We start from the raw sequence: 21,181 nt of genomic DNA, 5'->3' as shown, positions 1-21,181 counted from the left end.
GTATTCTTTATTAATAGCAAATAGAAATGTAGACAGAAAACTTGCTTATTTGGGTCTCGGCTAACAAAATTATTTACGCATTAAAATACATAAAAGAGAGCCATCCGCTCAGGTTTTCGAGATAGTTCAAATCATATATATCACAATATAAATACAGGTATGTAAAATGAGTGGATATATCACTGGTCATACAGAATAAGTCCAATGAACAGGTTTGGGCAATAAAATATTTGCGATATTTAAAAAGTAAAATATGTTCACCTTTTCATACCAACTTTCACGCAAACCATCATACAGTCTAGGGAAATGCAGGAATACGTGTCGTTCCTCCTCAATCCTTTCATTACACTTTCATCCACATTCATATTCGTATATCAGCCACTTTCCGGCGTTAGAGAAACCGCAGCTGATCTCAGTTTAGAGCTAGCAAAGCGGTAAGAACGTAGCATATGGATATTTACATAACTTCACACCCTCTTTAAACAAGTACGTTTATCACCACTCACTCGACGTGCATGCCATTCCATTCCAATCCAACACTAAAATACTATTCCGTGCAAATTTCCAGCATGCGTACACATACACTATTTTCTTTATTAAAGTGAGTTTCCTCTCGCTGCATTCAATCCCATTCCGTCAGCTTTGCCCTCACACGTAGATTCCAGTTTTTCACACAACCACCAGCATGCTGTTCAGACCACTAAACGTGTACACTCCTTTAATCGAAAATACGTTTATACAAATAGAGAAAAATATCTAACAATACACACCCACTGTCAAACAATCAGAGGTATCCACCCCATATCACCTTTAATAGCAACATTTGGATCGTATTTAAGAAAAACCTCAAAACACAATGTAAATCTACCACTCGGTTGTCTGAGAACTACAGTAGTAATACAATAGTTATCAACTCAATCATTTTCTATTGATGTATGAGGCTTTGAATAGTTGAAAAGAAATAAGAAAAAAATAAAATTATAATTATCGACACTTGTAGACCAATTTAGATAAATTCAGCGTTAAATGTTATGGTAAATGGTCTTAACTACTTGCAAGTCAACTGTTAAGAAATTTCCCACTGCGACAGGAAGAGTTGCATCCCCTGAAACGCAACAGTTTCTCATAACATCTGATCTCACCTTGGGGATGGGCGTGTGAACTGGTGATGCTGCTGCCAGTTTGATCGCAACCATGGGGAAGCTGAACATGTTTGTAGTGTCCTTTAGCAACCTGCAAGGTGTATACTACGCTGGCCAAGCTGTACAGGGCCATGTCACGGTGGAACTGACGGACACTATGAAAATGAGAGGTATTATCTTACGTGTATTATACGGTGTCAGAGACCATATATCGGTATATGGTCTCTGTACGGTGTAAATCTTTCTGCATGTCTCTGACAAGTTTTTGATTAGAAGGAGTGGGGTACGTTTTCCCTTTTCATGACCCGGTCGATAAGGCAGTCATGTGAACGAGGGTTTTGATAATATTATCCAGAAAAATAAAATCCTGTTAGTCAAACAATTCTGTCACAGACCAATCCTTTCATAGTGTGGATTTCAGCCATACTTCCGGGGTATAACGAACAGTGAACGCTATGTATCTTAGCTAGGTATAACGATGGTTGTGTGACGATGCGCCTACGGGTTTGTACATTTGTTACTCGCGATACACGTTACGCTTGGTGTAGGGAGATATATATTGTTATCCCCTAACACACACGGTTGAGAGAAAGGTGTTTCAGTCGGATCAGGGTGCGGTAGGCGTTACAATCAGTGAACTCTGGATTCCAATTTCAGTGAAACTGTCGTCTGCTCGAAGGTGAGCATATAAACGCATGCGTATTGTCACGCAAGTGTGCATGTCAATAAGTGAAACGATACGATTTGGCAAATGTTATACAATAGGATAATACTAGTTAAGCATTAATTTGATCTAATTTATATTGCCAGTACTTAACGAGTTAGCAGTTTGTGATACCCAGTAGCTAATAGGACAGTAAAATGATTTCCTGGTGGGAGGGGTTTTATTCTGTTGGGACCTTATATATATTTAAACATTTTCATTAGTTATTCAAGTTATACACTGATAATGGAGGCTTCGTAGCATACAGATTTAGTGAAATAACAGAACTCATATCAAAACGTTCTAAGTGATTTTTATGTATACTAAAATATGGTTTTCATGTATGCTAAAGAAGCTGGTACATGTATTGAAATTGTTTGTCTACTTTGTAATTTGATTGATCTAGTTGAAATGATAGTGAAGTTGGGATTGGTGGATGTCCAGCCTATCAACTGTGTTTGTCAAAACATGGAGGTGGATACATTTTATGACAAATCTGGTGTTGGGAGGAACATTGTAAAGAAGAGTCACTCATTAAGACTTTTCATACAAAATTCACAGAGTTTTTTATCATGAGAAATATCATATCTTGTCTCGACATCATATTATCTGTATTACACCAAATGGTAATATTTGCCAGCCCATATATGTATGTTTATTGTAAGAGATTTGATTCAAAAGTGAGAAGTGATGTTTATTGGTGATAGTAGTTGCACTTTCATGAACTTTCCAAGTATTTTCAGCATCTCCCTTGTAACCACTTAAAGACGTGTTTAGAAGTTGTTGTACTCAGGAAGGATAAGAATATGTGGATGAACAATGTCTTTATTAATGTAGGACCCTTATTTCAGTGGTCATAAGTACTCTTCCTTTGTTTTTATGCCTCTCAGTCCATACCCTGTCCATCACTTGCTTGATAGTGTTGTTATCATAATAACTCCTCATGCCCCTTTCATAATAGGAAATAAGAAATTGCTCATACATATATTCTTATCTGTCCTTATTGCACAAATATTCTGATAAATCTAGACTAAATCCTAAACAATTCCTTATCCTTTAGCCAATCAGGAGATTGAAGTTATGGCTGTCTATTATTCTTTAGAAAAATTAGTCCAGTGCTGTTTTGCTCTTGTCTCGCCGATATCTTTCAGAGGAAGTCTGAAACACTTCCTGAGACCTATGTTATCTGAAATTCTTATAAATCATTTGTCAAATGAAGTCTGTGTACTTTTTGATTAACTTGCTATATTAGGTTCAATAGATTTTAGCACAATACTGGAACTGTCATGCTGTTAAATATTTTATCAACCACTATATGCATGATCAATTCACAGATTTCTTTTGATAATAATGTATGTTGATGTGTGGTTAGAGCTGAAGGTTTGACAATTTATGTCAAGAATTACTCCCTAAATATCTGTATGTGTACCTATGATTGTCTGTGTTTCATAGTTCATTCTGGTCCCTACTTCTAAAGCCAACTAATTTGAATTTATGCAAAATCACTTCCATTTGTGTGGAATCACAGATTTTTTCTGTCTCATATGTTTTCGTTTGTGGCTATAGAGCAGTATCGGTCAAGGACGACACATCAGCTGCATACAGCCATGTGAAACTATACGTAAAATCAGCTGTTATGATGTCCTCACTTCCATTTTTATTCAGATCACATGTTTATTCATTCAGAAAGACCATAAATAATTTGGGGCTTAAGGGTTCCATCATCACATTTAAAGCCATCCGACAAGTCGATGGGAGTTTCAACGAGTTGATGGGAGATGGAATAAGTCCGTGAGAGATCGGATAAGTTGTTGAGAGATTGGATAAGTCGGTGAGGGATAGCATAAGGCAATGGGAGATCCAACAAGGCAGGGACAAGTCAATGGGAGTTTCAACGAGTTGATGGGAGATGGAATAAGTCGGTGAGGGATAGCATAAGGCAATGGGAGATCCAACAAGTCAGGGACAAATCGATGGGAGTTTTAACGAGTTGATGGGAGATGGAATAAGTCCGTGAGAGATCGGATAAGTTGTTGAGAGATTGGATAAGTCGGTGAGGGATAGCATAAGGCAATGGGAGATCCAACAAGTCAGGGACAAGTCGATGGAGATCCAGTACATAGATACAGCTTATTCTATAAAGTTGCCATTAAGATCTCCTCTTTTTCCATTTTTCACTGGATTATTGCCGAGTGCAGCATTAAACATCAAATCAACCAACCAACCAACCAAAACAAGACTTAATGATTAACCTTCTGCATGCCTTTAAATAGTTAATGAAGGTACTGTAAAACCTATCCTCAGTCTGGAATAGACCTTTCTTGTGCAACTATTTGTAATGCAACAGGTTAAACAAACAGTTGGAGATTTGTATATCATTAATATATGGTGACACCAGTATTTCTCAGCTTCAGTAAACTTTCAAACAACTCTTCATCAGTGAAGGGCATTTTTATTCTATTGAGGGTTGACTGTAGTTGTTTCAGTTTTGATTCGGTATTGAAATTATGTATTGAGGAGGTATGAAATACTGAATGTATAATCTGATATTTATTGAGGTATGAAATACACTTGAAATCTCTATTGAGGTAAAATGTTTCTCTATGTTTATTGAGGTATGAAATACTGATATTGAAATCTCTATGTACAGTTTATTGAGGTATGAAATACCTGATATGTACGCTTGAAATCTCTATGTAATTGTTTCATTGAGGTTTACTGATTGAGGAAATATGTTTCGGTTTATTGAATAAATACTGATATGTACGCTTGAAATCTCTATGTAATTGTTTCGGTTTATTGAGGTATGAAATACTGATATGTAAGCTTGAAATCTCTATGTAATTGTTTCGGTTTATTGAGGTATGAAATACTGATATGTACGCTTGAAATCTCTATGTAATTGTTTCAGTTTATTGAGGTATGAAATTCTATTGAAATCTCTATTTAATTGTTTCGGTTTATTGAGGTATGAAATACTGATATGTACGCTTGAAATCTCTATGTAGTTGTTTCGGTTTATTGAGGTATGAAATACTGATATGTACACTTGAAATCTCTATGTAGTTTCATACAGTTTGCACATCAGTGTTCCATCACATAGCCTTGTTGTACCAGAAAATAATAACTTGTTGTTGTGAAAGGGGATAAAACTTGTCCTGTTCCGCATAGCTTCAGCATATTGATGCAAGTTAAGACATGTATTCATGCAAGTGAAGTCAGTTGTGATGAGAAAGCCATTGTGCATTTAAGATGGAACTGATGGAAGGGACTGTTTCTATAGGATAAGGGGTACCAGGTAATCTTCTATAACAGATTGTTTGTTGTTTAACATCACACTCAGCAATATTCCAGCTATATGGCGGCAGTCTGTAAATAATCGAGTCTGGACCAGACAATCCAGTGATCAAAAGCATGATCATAGATCTACGCATTTGGGATACGATGGCAGACAGACAGATATTTTTTATTTACGTCTCACCTCATATAATAAAATACAGACATAGAATTTACTTAATGGTACAGCGAGCCACCCCAAAAAGGGTTATGATTGACGAGTTATGTGCCAACCAAGTCAGCGAGTCTGACCACCCGATCCTGTTAGCTGTCTCTTATTATAATCATGGGTTGCTGAAGACCAATTCTAACTTGGATCTTTATGGGTCTATATTTGATTGAATGAGTTGACAAGTAGATTAAAACATAGGTCCCATGCTCTGATTATTGTAGTAATAATGTTGGGATATGTACAATGTTGTATTTACACAATTATTGTCACAGCTCATGAAGTGATGCTTTCAGATCTGTACAATGTTGTATTTACACAATTATTGTCACAGCTCATGAAGTGATGCTTTCAGATCTGTACAATGTTGTATTTACACAATTATTGTCACAGCTCATGAAGTGATGCTTTCAGATCTGTACAATGTACAATTATTGTCAATCTCATGAAGTGATGCTTTCAGATCAATGTTGCAATCACACACTTATTGTCACAGCTCATGAAGTGATGCTTTCAGATCTGTACAATGTTGCAATCACACACTTATTGTCACAGCTCATGAAGTGATGCTTTCAGATCTGTACAATGTTGCAATCACACACTTATTGTCACAGCTCATGAAGTGATGCTTTCAGATCTGTACAATGTTGCAATCACACTCTTATTGTCACAGCTCATGAAGTGATGCTTTCAGATCTGTACAATGTTGTATTTACACAATTATTGTCACAGCTCATGTAGTGATGCTTTCAGATCTGTACAATGTTGCAATCACACACTTATTGTCACAGCTCATGAAGTGATGCTTTCAGATCTGTACAATGTTGCAATCACACACTTATTGTCACAGCTCATGAAGTGATGCTTTCAGATCTGTACAATGTTGCAATCACACAATTACTGTCACAGTTCATGAAGTGATGATGTTGAGATATATATATTATAAGCTGTATCTTACGTCTTTATTATATTTATGATAATGTCTTTCATTAAAGAACTGTGTCAAGAGAACATATCATTTCGATAGTACCTAAGCAGCTCAGAGAAGGGTCCCTAATCTATTGACTAAGCAAATGTCAGCAATTGTTCGCAGACTGAATTTCCCCAATTTCTGTCATCCTAGCTCTGACTAACGTTCTGGCTATATAGTTGTGACTTGTATTTCACTGATGAGAGGTCCAACAAAAACGAAAGTGGCCTTTATATGTATTGTCCTGACTTGTTTTTCTTGACATGGCAAAAGCTGTAGCAGAATATATTTTATTTTATCAGTTTCATTAAAACATATTGACCAGATACAAATCTGTCAAGCAAGAAGCCAGAATTGTAAGTGTAAATTAAGACCATATTCTTATGATCATAAATATCTTTTTCAGGCATTCATATTCGATTTGAAGGCCGAGCCTATGTGCACTGGTCAGAGACTGAAACCACCGGTTCTGGGGATAACCAGCAGACAGTGACTCATGACTACTCTGCCAGTGAGAAGTACTTCAAAGAGGACATACTGCTGGCCGGTAGATGTACGTAACAGGACCCCACACAAAATATTGCAATGCACTGCAACTCGCAAAGGGTGGAAATAAATATTTAGATGGGTGAATAACCAGAAATGATTCAATAGTGAGTGACATAAGATTTATAGTTGCATACAGCTAGCGACAGTGGTTATAGTAGTTATTGTAAAATGCACATACATATTCCAGATTTAGGATTTTGTTTACTCAGTAATATTTGTTGCAAGTAAGAAAGTTCCATCATGTAGTTAGCCAAAGGCTTCAACCATGTGCAAGCTGACATTATCTACAAGAGAATATTTATCTTGATAGTGCTTTGAAACATTTGGCCTCATCAGAAATACGTAAGACATTGGACTCCACAAGATCGGAAATAGTCATCATGCTGAAGTAACACTTTCAGACAAAACATGTTTCCCTAAATTTGACACAAAATCACCAAAGTTTCTTTTTCTTCCACCATCACAAATTAATAGAAGTTGTTCTGTTAGAAGAATTGTGTTGCACTTGCACGTCATGATGTCAATTCCTTGTGGCTGCTGATATTTGTCATGTTGCTAATGACTTGTTCAACACAGGTGTGTTCTCTATTGACCACAACAACTTTGGTAGTTTTCAGATAGAATTCAGTATATTGTGAGCAGCATCTAACCAACTTTAGAACCATTACAGATGCTGTAGAAATAAAAATACTAGGCCAAAAGAGAACAATCACTAATTGTGTGATCAAATATCTTGGTATAAGTGGCATGTTAAATAATGCAGCATATAAAATCAGTATATTAACTAAGCAGGAATTTGCATAAACCATATTATTAACACTATTAACTTTGACTCATAAAACTTTAGGCATATCATTCCTCTTTATTTCTTCATGATACTACTCAAGAGAGAGTAGTAGCCAGAGTGTCAAATCCATGTCCCAAACATAATCCATAATCTTTAATAATGGATGTACTTTCTTTGTATGCACAAAAAGTATTTTATACAAGTAGAATTAATGCGCAAAAACCCCGAAGGATTTGCTTGACTTTTCAATATCATTAAAGAACTAAGATAAATTTTGTCACAACATTTGATTTTTTCAACTTTGTACACTACTATTCCACACAAAACCTTAAAGGTCACATATAAAAAAAAACAACAATTAAAACACAATTATCACTTATTCATGACATATAATATACATTGCTGGTTATGAAAAAACATAAAAACAAAATTATAAGCGTACAATCGCAAATCAAAAGTGCAATATTTTGTACTTTGGTTTACTGCCCAAGAAACGAAGCAGTCGGGATACCGAACCCAGTCAGAGCGGGTGGGTGTGCACTCAAGTGTAACGGCTGGTTCATTTGCAGATGCCCTCACGGCTCATTGTGTGTGTATAGATAGAGATGTTGGGTTTTGTAAATACATGCTCATTTTTTGTGTTTAACATTTTGCAATCAACAGACATCATAACATGTCATGTGTACAAGTATCACACCTGCCTGTCTGTGTAATAACATAATGTGACAGAGACCAAACTCGGGCCATAAATCAATGCGTTTTGTTTATGGTGTATAGCCTGATAGGTGTTAAGTTCAAATTGCATGTGGTCAGTGATTGAAATTGTGTAATGAATATTGTCATTAGCAGAAGGGCAGGCAGACACATAGGTGCCAATAAAACAGACTTTGAGTTTTGTCTGTGACAACGACATATCTATATCACAGTTAGAAATTCTGTCGACGCTAAATAATGACATTGCTTTTAAGTATTGAACTGAGAAAGTGACTCGGTAAGAAGAACGTGTGGTGAAATAGACAAATGAAATTATATAAACAGTTATATCGGTAATCTACTGTAATAACATATCAAAAGCTCGCGCCTGTGAAATATCAACAAAACATTAGAAAAATAGCTCACACCAAAGCCTTCACCGAATATTCCACTGCGCATGTGCTATGAGCGCAGCCCAGCTGTTGAAACCACTTCAATTCCCCCAAGCGCTGGGGGAAAGTTGGTGAATCGTTTGAACTACGATTTCGCATGGGTTTTTCATCGTGTTATTTTTCAACTTTATGAGTTGAATTTGCATTTTTGATGATTTGTTTCGGTAAGTCCACACCGAAAGGTATCAGAATCTGCAAAGTTATGTTTTACGTTGCATGCGACCTTTAATTGAGGAGTAACTTTATTTCTTGATCCATGAATATTGTCTGTGGACACAAATGTAGTTACAGCGCTTTCTTCAGCCAAGAAGTCTTACAACAGCTGCTTATGTAATGACCATCAGATATGTTTCAACAATGGCCAAATAGACAATTCCCTTCCACAGATTTCCCCAGTTACACTGCCTTGTCTGTTTCAGATATACATTTATTCATAAAGTTTTGCAGTGACGAAAAAAGTCCACTAGACTAGGGCAAGAGGGATATATTTTCCTTTTATGTTTAATTGAATCGACTGATCAAATTTCATCCCACTAGCCTTAATAATCTGCAGGCGCCAAATTGTAAATTGGTTATGCCTGCTTGAAATCTTCATTAAAATAGTGGAATATTGATATCTAATGAAATAAAACTTCTAAGAAAAAATAACAATGATATATATATAAATGCAAATTTGTTTATCATGAGTCTAGCAGTAACTTGCTGTCTCAGCTGACATTATGCAGTGCTTGGAGCATTGTACTTTTAAGTTTCACCCTGATCAACGACAAGTGCTAAAAGCAACATAAAAGCAAATTCACACCTGAAAGAACACTGGATAGGCTAGTGGCTTTTGTCATCTCTGCACTCTGTATCTCTGTTCTTTGTAGGGAAGCAGCAGTCGGGGGATGACATCCATCTGCCCGCTGGCCGCCACACCTTTCCATTTGCGTTTCAACTCCCACCACAGCTTCCATCATCCTTTGAAGGAGAAGATGGTCATGTTCGATACACGGCGAAAGGAATCATTGATAAACCATGGAAGTTCGATCACGAAACAAAAAGGCCATTCACAGTGATTTGTTTGCTGGATCTGAACCGGGATCCAAATGCAATGGTAAACCAATTAAAGCAGGCCAAGATTGTTACGAATGGAAGCTCGCTTCATTTCTTTTGTTTGTACTGGTAAATAATGTGCTGATTATGTGTTCTGGTCAATCAATCTTGTCTCTATCACATACGCTATGATGTCACTTTAGTTCTGAATGTTAAGTACAGGCTACAAAGCTGTTGAGTCCAACAGCTCAGGAACAAGTTCCTTATCATCAGACAATATATTTGTTGCTTTTTACATCAATCTGCAAGGCACAATAAGGTTGGCACGATTTCTCCGGTTGACTCTACAACTGTATGAACTGACGAACAGTGTGAGCCTTTTGATAATAGCAAGACTGAAGCATGTGCTCCAGTATGTGAGTTAGGATAAGTATGAAATAATAGTTTTACTGTAAAAGATACATGTCATGGGTATAGAATGTTGTCTTACACTGTTACATTGGATGACTTCCATGGAGAAAGAATGCCTGGTCCATTATTCCTTCATCACACACTATGTGAAGAGCCATGCTACAGTCTGTTTGAGTCAGAAACGGACCGATGAATTGCAAATTTTATCATTGTACAAAATTGCCACATAAATATAAATAGTACACATGTTTATCATTTACTAATACCCAAAAGCTTTCTTATATTTGAAAATTTTCCGGACTCCACCAAAAAAGTTGTTTAAGAAACTATCATCATTGAAAACGCAAAAGTTGTTATCTGTCGCGGCGGGGTGAAACCGCAGAAACGGAACAGCCAGTCATGGTGGGGGACATCTCAAAATCTATTCCAGGAGACCTGTCGGTTCCTCGTCTGTCGTAGTGTCATAGTCACGACTTAAAGGGATGACAAGTGGTGCCACATTTGCCTGTTGTAAGCCATCCCGAGACCAGTAACCTTGTTCAATGATGTTAGCTACCTTGTTGACACAGTTTTGCCAAGTTTCAGTCGTGATTTTGTTAAGGGATTCCTTAACCAAAACCTCTACGTCACGTAATCTAAAAGTTGTGTTTGATCTGGCAACATCTCCTTTGACAATACCCCATATAATTTCAATGGGGTTAAGGTCACAATGATAGGGTGGAAGTCACAGAATATCGTGACCCTTACTTTTTATGTAACTGTCAACTTTGTAGAAAGGTTCACCTTTGTGGGTTTTTATGATCTCATATAGCTGAGGCTTCGTTGCCTTTGAAGACCGTGCGATCTGAAATTTGTCGAGCCATGATATCATATCATATCACCTTTTCGACTGTTCGATGTCGGGGCTTTACTGTCGGGGTCCTGCACGCTGTGGTATGGGACATTGTCCATTACGATAAAAGACTTTTCTGGTAGAGCTGGTACCAACTTGTTTTGAACCCAATCGAGGAAAACCACACCATTCATCTCGGAATGGTAGTCTCTGTTATCTGTGGACTTTGCCCTGAATACCCAGTCGCAGCCTGGGAGAAAGCCTTTGCTGGAGCAACCAGCATGGAGAATGATTAGTCTCTCTCCTTTCCCTAGAGGCAGCTTTCTACGTGACCCCTTATCACCCCAATCGGGTACCCACTGACTGCTGTACACTGGCTCGAACCCTTCCTCGCGCTTCTTCTTTATAACCCTGAGAAAATTATTTCTCAAGCGAACGATATCAGGGCGTTCACAGAGTACTGACCTATTCTTCCCGAAATTTTCTTATAACGATACCCCAAAGAGTGTAAGAGTCGCCAGAGTGTGTACTTTGATACTCTGAGGTTGTGTTCTTGCTGCAAATGCTTTTATAAAATTTTCAGCGACATGTATTTGTTTTCAGAATAGAGCTTGTTGATAGACTGCCTTACAAGGTTCTTTTGAAAGTTGTCCAAATGTTTTAATTTGTGTGATTTTGACACCTAATTCCCTACCTGCTTTGCATCACCCTCACAATGTTTGTGTTCCAGAACATTTGTCAGTACCCTTGCTGATACTCCTTAAGCTTTTGCTGCCCGCTTACGGAATTTATTAATGGCATAAAATGGTTTGCCCCCTTTCGGCTTCAGCACGGAAAAAATCATACACTTTAATCATCAACTGTTTCATGTCAGCATTCAACTTCATTTTTCATCAGGCATGTGTATCCTGTGCACGATGAGATAGTGGCTGTTCCGTTTCTGCGGTTTCACCCCGCCGCGACAGATAACAACTTTTGCGTTTTCAATGATGATAGTTTCTTCAACAACTTTTTTGGTGGAGTCCGGAAAATTTTTAAATATAAGAAAGCTGTTGGGTATTAGTAAATGATAAATATGTGTACTATTTATATTTATGTGGCAATTTTGTACAATGATAAAATTTGCAATTCATCGGTCCGTTTCTAACTCAAACGGACTGTAGTTTATGGTGATGAACACACTCATGACATACTGAAGAACCGTTTGCCAAGGTTTCCTTTACAGGTGACTGTTTTATGGTACAGAAAATAGTTGACATGTGACTTTGGAAACATGCTGTGATTTGGTTTGTGTCCGAACAAGGAGGCAGCTGAAAACTTATTTGTATTATTATCTTGGGTGGCGCAATATGTTGTGTGGAGTCCTCACCTTATGAGGATCTGATGATCATGGGCTTGAAGCTTAATGCTTGTGGTTTTCCTAAAATAATGAAGCAGTGATATCTGGAATATGGTTCATTGCAGCATAAGGGGCACAAACTAAATATTATCAGTTCAACCTACATTCAGTAGTGGACAGCTAAGGGATGCATGTTGCAACTTTCCTTGATCACGATGATCAAACCATAGCAACACTGCAATGATCAAATAAGTGTTTGGTCAATCTGGAGAACAACTTGTTGGTTGATGAATACAGAAGAGTTGAATTCTTGTAGATACCAGCTCAAGGTGCCAATTCAAAGACATTATGCTGCTGGTGCTGTGCATCAGGACCGATCTCTGCCAACTTCATCATTGACAGACAAGGATATGTTCCTGGGGAAGCCATCATTCTGAAGGCTGAAATTGACAACCAGTCAAACAGGAGAATAAAGTCGTCAGTCTGTGAAATTGACAATGGTGAGTTTAATAGTTCTACTATCAAGTGTGATATCTGGACATAATGATATGGAAATAGTTTCTCCAGGTTACAATATACTATGTCAGGTTTAGTTTATTGTTTGCATTTTTCATTGTCATTGCATATATTTCTGTGTTTTATTTTATTGTGTTAATATATTTGAGATAGCGGTACATTGTCTACTTCTTTGTTAGATGCTGCATGTTTTACATCAGTCTAAGTAAACTTAGGCTCAGTATTATCGTTACACTGCTATACTGAGTCTAACAAAATCTACTAGAAGGTCGCGTCAGCTAACCTTTGAGGAACCTATGACCGTTCAATCAAACGCGAGACAGCCGAACGGATTTAACCAATCAGACAATGACTACTTGTTAGGGTTCAGTGGGACTTACAAAATGGTTTTTGAATTTTCTCTTCCCTGGTCGCTGACACTGATCTATCAACAAATGAAAATCCGCATAAAACACAGATATTTGACCTGCAGTATATACGCTTATGGGTTTCTAATAACATGGTTACTATTTGCTTATATTTTCACAAGATGACATCCTTGAATATTGACGAAAACACTATTTTCAGCGACTGTTTACTCATTGCCTGTATCACTCAGAAGCAATCATGCGAAAAATAGCATTCGGAATCGTTTTTGAGGTTTTCAGGTAAAGCTTCAAACAGTATGTGCGAATGTTTTTTACCACTTGGACTCCTTTACCCTTTGCCGCTTACCACTTGGCCGCAGGTGACTATGTTCCATGCTACCACCAAAACAAGAACCTCAAGTCGTGTGATTGCCAAACTGAAGCATGGGGAGATCGACGAGGGCGGACATGATTACTGGAATGGTGACCAGTTGGTTATTCCTCCTGTGCCACCATCATTTCTTGCTGGCTGCAACATCATTGACATCAGATACTTTGTGCAGGTGAGATGCTCACACGAACATTTCTATATTCACTGAACCATTCCACCTGAGCCTTGATGGTGGGACTAACAGGATCGAGTGCTCAGGCTCACTGACTTGGTTGACACATGTCATCGTATCCCAATTGCATAGGTCGATGCTCATGCTGTTGGTCACAGGATTGTCTGGCCCAGACCCGGTTATTTACAGACCGCCGCCATAAAGCTGTAATAATGCTTAGTGCGGCGTTCAACAACAAACCATGATGTTGCTGAATATTTGCTGACTGCGGTTAAACTACATTGTTACTCATTTTACGTCACTGCCCTCTTTTTGTTTGACAAGGGATGAGACATTTTGTTGTGGATATATCATACAACAATTTCTTCATTACAGTTTCTCCAACAATGATCTTGAACATTACTGTGTGCTAGTTTATGTTTGTCTTCCGTGTACACTTGTAAATGTAGTTACTTCTTATGCTGACAGAATGAAGGTCACGCATGTTTTATAGAGTTGTTGTGGGTTCTCCCATGTCACACACTAACCTCTGTTATGTTTGCTATTCACAGCTTGAGGTGACTCCATCAGGACCTAGCTCTGATCTTAAGGTCCCTCTACAAGTAATAATTGGCACCATCCCTCTGCAAAGTGTTCTAGCTCAGCATCCTCCAATAGCCCCTCCTGTAGGGGCCCCCATCATCATGCCAAACCCTGGAATGGCTGGTGGAACCTACCCCCCACCTGGTGCAGGAGCTTACCCCCAACCAGGGGCCTACCCACCTCCTACAGGAGCCTACCCCCCAGGAGAGTCTCTACCCCCAGGAGCTCCACCAGCCTATCCACCAGGAATGCCAACTGATTGGCCAAATTTACGTGAGTAGAATTACATTAAACATGAAAGCAGCACAATGCATTGCATGAAACCAGTTATTTCATAGTTGCAGGTCATCAATGGGAAGGAATAGGTAGCTTCAATGTTAGTCAGATACTAAAACTGAGAGACAGAGTGACACCTTTCATAACAATTGCTACACAAACAATGTGTACCAGGTTGGTTTATGTATTCAACTGAAAATTGAAAGAGATGTTGTTAAATATTAATATATGTTTAACCTTCACAGTGAACTTTAACAGTTATTAGAAAAGGAATTATGTGTAATGTGTAAAAATGTATTCGTTCAATGAAGCATGGGATGGTAAAATAGTTTTATATCAAAATATATTTTGAATATATACTAAAGGAAAAAAGTAACTGCATAACGCATGCACTTTGTGCACAATGAACTTACTTATTTTTTGCATGCTTTTGGACACCTGAAGTTCACACACCTAATATTGAAAATTGAGGAACGGTTGATTATTTTCTAATCTCTGAAAGTTGTAGAAAACACATTAATTTCAACCTAAACTGTGCGTACGTCATGCTACGGCTTACAGATATTCAGCATCTCTGTGTCGTCGTATGCTGGAGACTGGAATGGCTCAAAATGAAATGGCAGGACATTTTGGTGTCCATCGAAACACGATCTTTTCTCTATGGAGACGTTTGAACATAATTTGAAGACGAGAGAATTGCAATCCATGTGTGAGGTCATGTCAGCAAGACTACCACAATCAGCTGACCCATCTAAGGAATTGATTCCAGACTGCCAGTTTGACTGCACAGACCATTCCTGGCTTACGTCCATTCAGTTCCAGGACTGTACGGAACCAACGCAGGGAGCACAACATCTGGCCCCGACGGCCTGCAATATGTCCAGTTTTGCTCCAACATCGCAGACAGTCAGCTCTTGCTTAGTGCAGACAGCATCTATGGTACTGGAGACAAGACATTCTCTTTCCACAGAGGTTACTTATCATATCTTCCTACGAACCTCTGTTCTAATACGGCCATATTTCCCGGTTCTCGTAAAATCCCCTACCGACAAAAGATCGCAACACGAGTTATCTCCCTCCTTTCTATTCAATCAGAACACGTGTTACATCGACTTAGATTCAACTTGACTAACACAAGCAAATGTGAGGCCACAAATATCCCCCATCTGCCCGGGGACTTGTGTTGATGTTACACACAAGACGTTTAATGGCTAGCTTGTCCGTTGTCAACGAGGGCGATGGAGACGCCACTGATCCGCCATAACATGACTGAGTTCTGTCTAGAAGAAACGTTTGCACATTGTGTATACGGAAATTACCGAGGCCTTGCGAATGATCACTTTTGAAACAACGTTGCTGATTGCACAACTAAATCTGATTGCCTCCAATCACGAGTCTTGAACGCTCACACCATGAAAGGGCCGTATTAGAACAGAGGTTACGTAGGAAGATATGACAGGGATAACCTCTGTGGGAAGAGAATGGAGACAAGATTGAGATTGTGTTTTGTTTACTGATGAGTCGAGATTTCATCTGGATAGCTCAGATGGCAGGGCAAGGGTGTACATACGGCAAGGTGAACGGTATACTGAAGCACATGTTTTTTAACGCCGACAGTTTGGTGGCGAAGGCGTTATGGTATGGGGGAGCATCACATCTCATGGTCAGATACAACTTGTCATTGTCAATGGCAATCTGACAGGTCTGCAATACAAGGATGAGATCATTGGGCTTTATCATGTTTATGGGCAGCCATTCGTTCAAGGACAGAGATGTAACGTCACACTTCAGCAAGATAATACCTGTCCACATGTCCATTGTGTTGTGAAACACCAGAACATTCCAATACCCCACTGGTCATCTGTTTCTCTGGATCTCTTCTCTATCGAGCATGATTGGGATGAAATGGAGCAATGTTTACGTCTAGCCCAACATCAGCAATTGACGTTAGCTGAATTGGGACAAGCGTTGGTTCAGACATGGAACAACATTCCCCAAGCTTTCTTTATTCGCTTAGTTTTGTCTATGCGTCATCGTTGTCAAGCCTGCATCAAAGCCAATCGTGGACACACATGATACTGAATTTGTGAACTGACTTTTGACGCCACATCTCTTCAAGGGCATATCATGATGCCTAGAGTCAAATCATACAGATTATGATATTTACCCTGTCAACAGTTAAACAGTGATTAAGGAAAACACCACAAATTATGTTATTATCTTTTTGCATTAAAAGAAATGACATAACATCAAATAATGCACAGTTACTTTATTCCAGTAGTATAGAAGTATTCTGCTGATTAAGTACAGTTAATTTCCTTAAGATATTTTCTATTGAAAATAATGCTGAGTTTCTTTTGCCTGTTTGTATATACCTCCCTGATTCCTATCAATATGACACTTGTAACATGCCACAGCCAGAAAATTGTGATAAACATAAACATTCTGTGAATTTTTAACACTCTAGCCTTCATTCAGGGCAAAATTACAAATTAGGTATCACAATTTATTTCTGGTAGAGTTTGGTCATCATGTCAGTTACAAATACTGATGACTGGCTGAAGTGAATGGATAAGAGATTAAGTTACTATTGCAGATTGAAAGAGCACCTAATGATGGCTGACTCTCAAATGCACAGATACTTGCTATTGTGTGTTTTAGTTATCATCTCTCCATGTTGGAGGAGTTGTGATTATCATTATGAAATGCTGTCTGTTTCAGCCCCACCATCATATGGAGAGTGTGTGTTTGGGAAGGTCGACATCAAGGAGGAAGGGGAGAGTGAGCACCTACAGGGTGACAACAGATATGCCCCCGTCTACACGTACTACGACTGGGGCCACAAGCCCTCCGCCCCTCCTTCAGAGTAGATATGAGAGGGCTGATGTAGATTGTAACCTCTGTCTATACTTACTACGACTGGCACCACAAGCCCTCCGCCCATCCTTCCGAGTATCAGGAAAAGACATACAATGACTCCGGCCATAAGACGTCTGCCCTTCCACCTGGGTAGATATCAGGGAAACTGAGCTAGATGTCCACACATACAATGACTCCGGCCACAAGTAGAGATATCAGGGAAATGTCCACACATACAATGACTCCGCCACAAGTTGTCTGCCCATCCACCTGTACACACATACAATGACTCCGCCACAAGTTGTCTGCCCATCCACCTGGGTAGATATCAGGGAAACTGAGGTAGATGTCCACACATACAATGACTCCGGCCACAAGTGGTCTGCTTCTCCACCTGGGTAGATATCAGGGAAACTGAGGTAGATGTCTACACATTCTACAATATGTTCTGTGTGTGGTTAAACCATTCTCATCTTGCCAAAGGCATAGGTTTGTTTTCCAGCTTGGGTACAATGTGTGTCATGGAACCCATTTCTTGCTACAGTAATGCTGAATTATTCCGTAATAAGTGGCATAAAATAAAACTCAACCAATCTTATAACTCTCACTTCTAATGACTGGGACCACAAGCTAACCACCAACCTTGAGAGTAGAAATTACAGGGCTGATGTAGATTGTCACTGCTCTACAGGTACTAGGTCTGGGGCTACAAGTCTTCCGTCCAACCTACCTGGTGCCCAGGGGGAGGAGGAGGACAGCTCCACTATGATACATGCTATGATTGAACTCACAACCATGTCCATATGGACTACTGGTTATTTATAAGATTGGCATACGAATCTCATAAATAGCCCATTGTTGTTATTTCCAGTTATGAGAACTGATTTAAAAGAAGAATATATATATATGTGTTTCACATAGAAATAACCGATTGTAATGCTTGCCAACGCTTTAACCACTAGGCTACCCCACCGCCCCCAGACATTGCTTGAAGTCTGAAGTGCCTATAATGCACAAACGTAGAAAAGTAGTGTGCATTGTAGGGATATTGTTTGTATTGAATACTCTGTTTTTGATGAAGAAGAACGCACTCACCCCTGTATAGTGATATACACATATTTCTCCTCTAATACTGTAATATGACTGATTGTAAAACAAGACTTGGTGATAAGTAAGCATAACTCATGCTTGCAATAATAGTATGTATTCCCTGTCCAGGGTAGTATGGAACAAGAAGTAATAACCAATGTGTTAATGTACATTATGTAAGTAAATATATTTGCCACCAAAGAGCAGTAGAAGATTGTCAATGTCAATATTGTAGATATCAATGTGGGAACTGGTACACCAGTTGCGTACATGTACGAAGAGAGTAGACGCAAGATGTTTGCGCTTGCTGTGAAGTCAGTATAGTAATTATCAGTTTGGGAAGGAGTACACAAGAAACTCCTTAACTGAGATACAACGACTGCTTCTGATATGTGTGCCTTTTCCTCGCCCCTGTGATATTTCAAAGCTACCAATGCATCAAGTCATGTTTTGCCATGTTTTGGTGACTCCACTATTTTAACAAACATCATCAAAATAGTTACTTTTGTTCACAAACATACTTCCTTGACGGTCTCTTGGAGGGTATCAATTTTTGTTTCCATGGTAACCATATTGTTTGGATGTTTATCAGTCATTTTTGTGGATGATGTTTTGAATCTTTTATGCTGTATCCATTGCTTATATATTCGTGTTACCTTTACACCTGTTACAGTCAAGTTTAAATTCTCTGTTTTATATCTTATTGTTATGCCCAGAGGCAAAAAACAAACAAAAATAAAACTTTTTCAGGGTTGGTTTGAGATCATTTTCTTAAAGGAAAACACTGGATTGCGTTGTTTAAATAGATAACCCCCTGAAGCATGGCTTTAATGCCACATAAATGGCTATCAGTCTTCTCTGAAGCATGGTCTTAGTGCCACATAAATGGCTATCAGTCTTCTCTGAAGCATGGCCTTAGTGCCACATAAATGGCTATCAGTCTTCTCTGAAGCATGGCCTTAGTGCCACATAAATGGCTATCAGTCTTCTCTGAAGCAAGGCCTTAGTGCCACATAAATGGCTATCAGTCTTCTCTGAAGCATGGCCTTAGTGCCACATAAATGGCTATCAGTCTTCTCTGAAGCATGGCCTTAGTGCCACATAAATGGCTATCAGTCTTCTCTGAAGCATGGCTATCAGTTTCTCTGAGTGCCACATAAATGGCTATCAGTCTTCTCTGAAGCATCAGGCCTTAGTGCCACATAAATGGCTATCAGTCTTCTCTGAAGCAGCATGGCCTTTCTCTGAAGCATGCCAGTGCCATAAATGGCTATCAGTCTTCTCTGAAGCATGGCCTTAGTGCCACATAAATGGCTATCAGTCTTCTCTGAAGCATGGCCTTAGTGCCACATAAATGGCTATCAGTCTTCTCTGAAGCATGGCCTTAGTGCCACATAAATGGCTATCAGTCTTCTCTGAAGCATGGTTTTAATACCACATAAATGGCTATCAGTCAGCCTTCTTTTGTAGAGCAGGATTTGGATTTGGCACAGGTTTACCTGGCATGGCATAGATTTCAATTTGTTGCAATATTAGGATACTACTTACTTCAGCTCAACCTTGAAAGCATATTATTTGGTGTCACAAAGGTGAAAGCGTTGTCATATGCAATTCAAGTAGGTGCAAAATTGGGAGGAAGATATGTGAGACCACACTTCATACTAGCGTACCACATTTCCTGCATACATTGGAGGACAATTACAAAATGTACGTTGTTGTCATGGAAACCATACATGCCTTAAAAGATTTGGTTGATCAACATTGGGAGTGGCTGTTTAGAATCATCTGGGCACAGTTTCGCCACAGCAGGGCAGCCGGATACTTTTTCCATGTTGATACTGTGTTTGTGTGCACATAACAAGTCACACTGTAACACACTGTAACCCGCTGTAATTATGCAGGACATCTGAAAACTACATGACCCTGTGAATACCAGTAACTCAACACTCACCTTTGCAGGGAAAGATCTTTGCCATTTCACCTGCTTCTCTTTGTGGCTTGACTGGTGATGCTAGTTTGAGAATCAAAATGAAAACTGGCATTGATTGTTCAACATCCTTGGATTGTCTATTAACAAAATGTGGAATGCCTTGTTTCGTCACGAGGTTTGACATGCTTCACAAGGATCAGCAGACAAACGTGCACTATAAAATTCTGTGAAGAAATCAAACTACGCCCTCCCATTACACAGGACCCAAATCCGAATTTTACACCATTGAAAGAAACGCAAATACAGAAGGAAATACATACCTTGAGCAGATTTGCGTGTTTATTTGCCTGGATATTTTAGGACGACACAGATCTTGATTTTTGTGTGTTGGGTGACATTATGAAATGTGAATATTGTGGAATGCTATCCGGGAAGGGTTAAACACAGGCTTGAACAATATTGAATTTATTTCACAGCTCGTCAGCTCGATATGGGGGAAATTTCCAAAGCAAGAAATGTATCGACGGTGTTCTAGCATCAATTTGAAAGATGGCCCGAGACTGTAGTTGATAAATTAAACTGAACAGGAGTGCAACGAGTT

General features: G+C 38.9%; 1 protein-coding gene across 1 annotated transcript; it reads left to right on the top strand.

Moving 5' to 3' along the window:
• Positions 1-598: 598 nt before the first annotated feature.
• Positions 599-19,536, top strand: LOC124265664 (arrestin domain-containing protein 3-like). Its single transcript, XM_046700463.1, has 8 exons — positions 599-1,312; positions 6,727-6,873; positions 9,671-9,897; positions 12,735-12,918; positions 13,582-13,844; positions 14,396-14,699; positions 17,424-17,595; positions 19,526-19,536. Exons 1-7 carry the CDS (start codon positions 1,195-1,197, stop codon positions 17,570-17,572), a joined length of 1,392 nt encoding a protein of 463 aa, XP_046556419.1. The 5' UTR covers positions 599-1,194; the 3' UTR covers positions 17,573-17,595; positions 19,526-19,536.
• Positions 19,537-21,181: the final 1,645 nt, after the last annotated feature.

Source organism: Haliotis rubra, unplaced genomic scaffold (assembly GCF_003918875.1).
Source record: "Haliotis rubra isolate DU_JTF1 unplaced genomic scaffold, ASM391887v1 Scf99, whole genome shotgun sequence".
Classification (NCBI taxonomy): Eukaryota; Metazoa; Mollusca; class Gastropoda; order Lepetellida; family Haliotidae; genus Haliotis; species Haliotis rubra.
This window is presented reverse-complemented; position numbering and strand designations above follow the sequence as displayed.

Coding starts and splice junctions, on each gene's coding strand:
- LOC124265664 (XM_046700463.1), top strand. CDS start 1,195: ATGGGGAAGCTGAACATGTTTGTAGTGTCCTTTAGCAACCTGCAAGGT. Junction 13,845..14,395: donor ACATCAGATACTTTGTGCAG/GTGAGATGCTCA, acceptor TGCTATTCACAG/CTTGAGGTGACTCCATCAGG. Junction 14,700..17,423: donor AACTGATTGGCCAAATTTAC/GTGAGTAGAATT, acceptor TGTCTGTTTCAG/CCCCACCATCATATGGAGAG.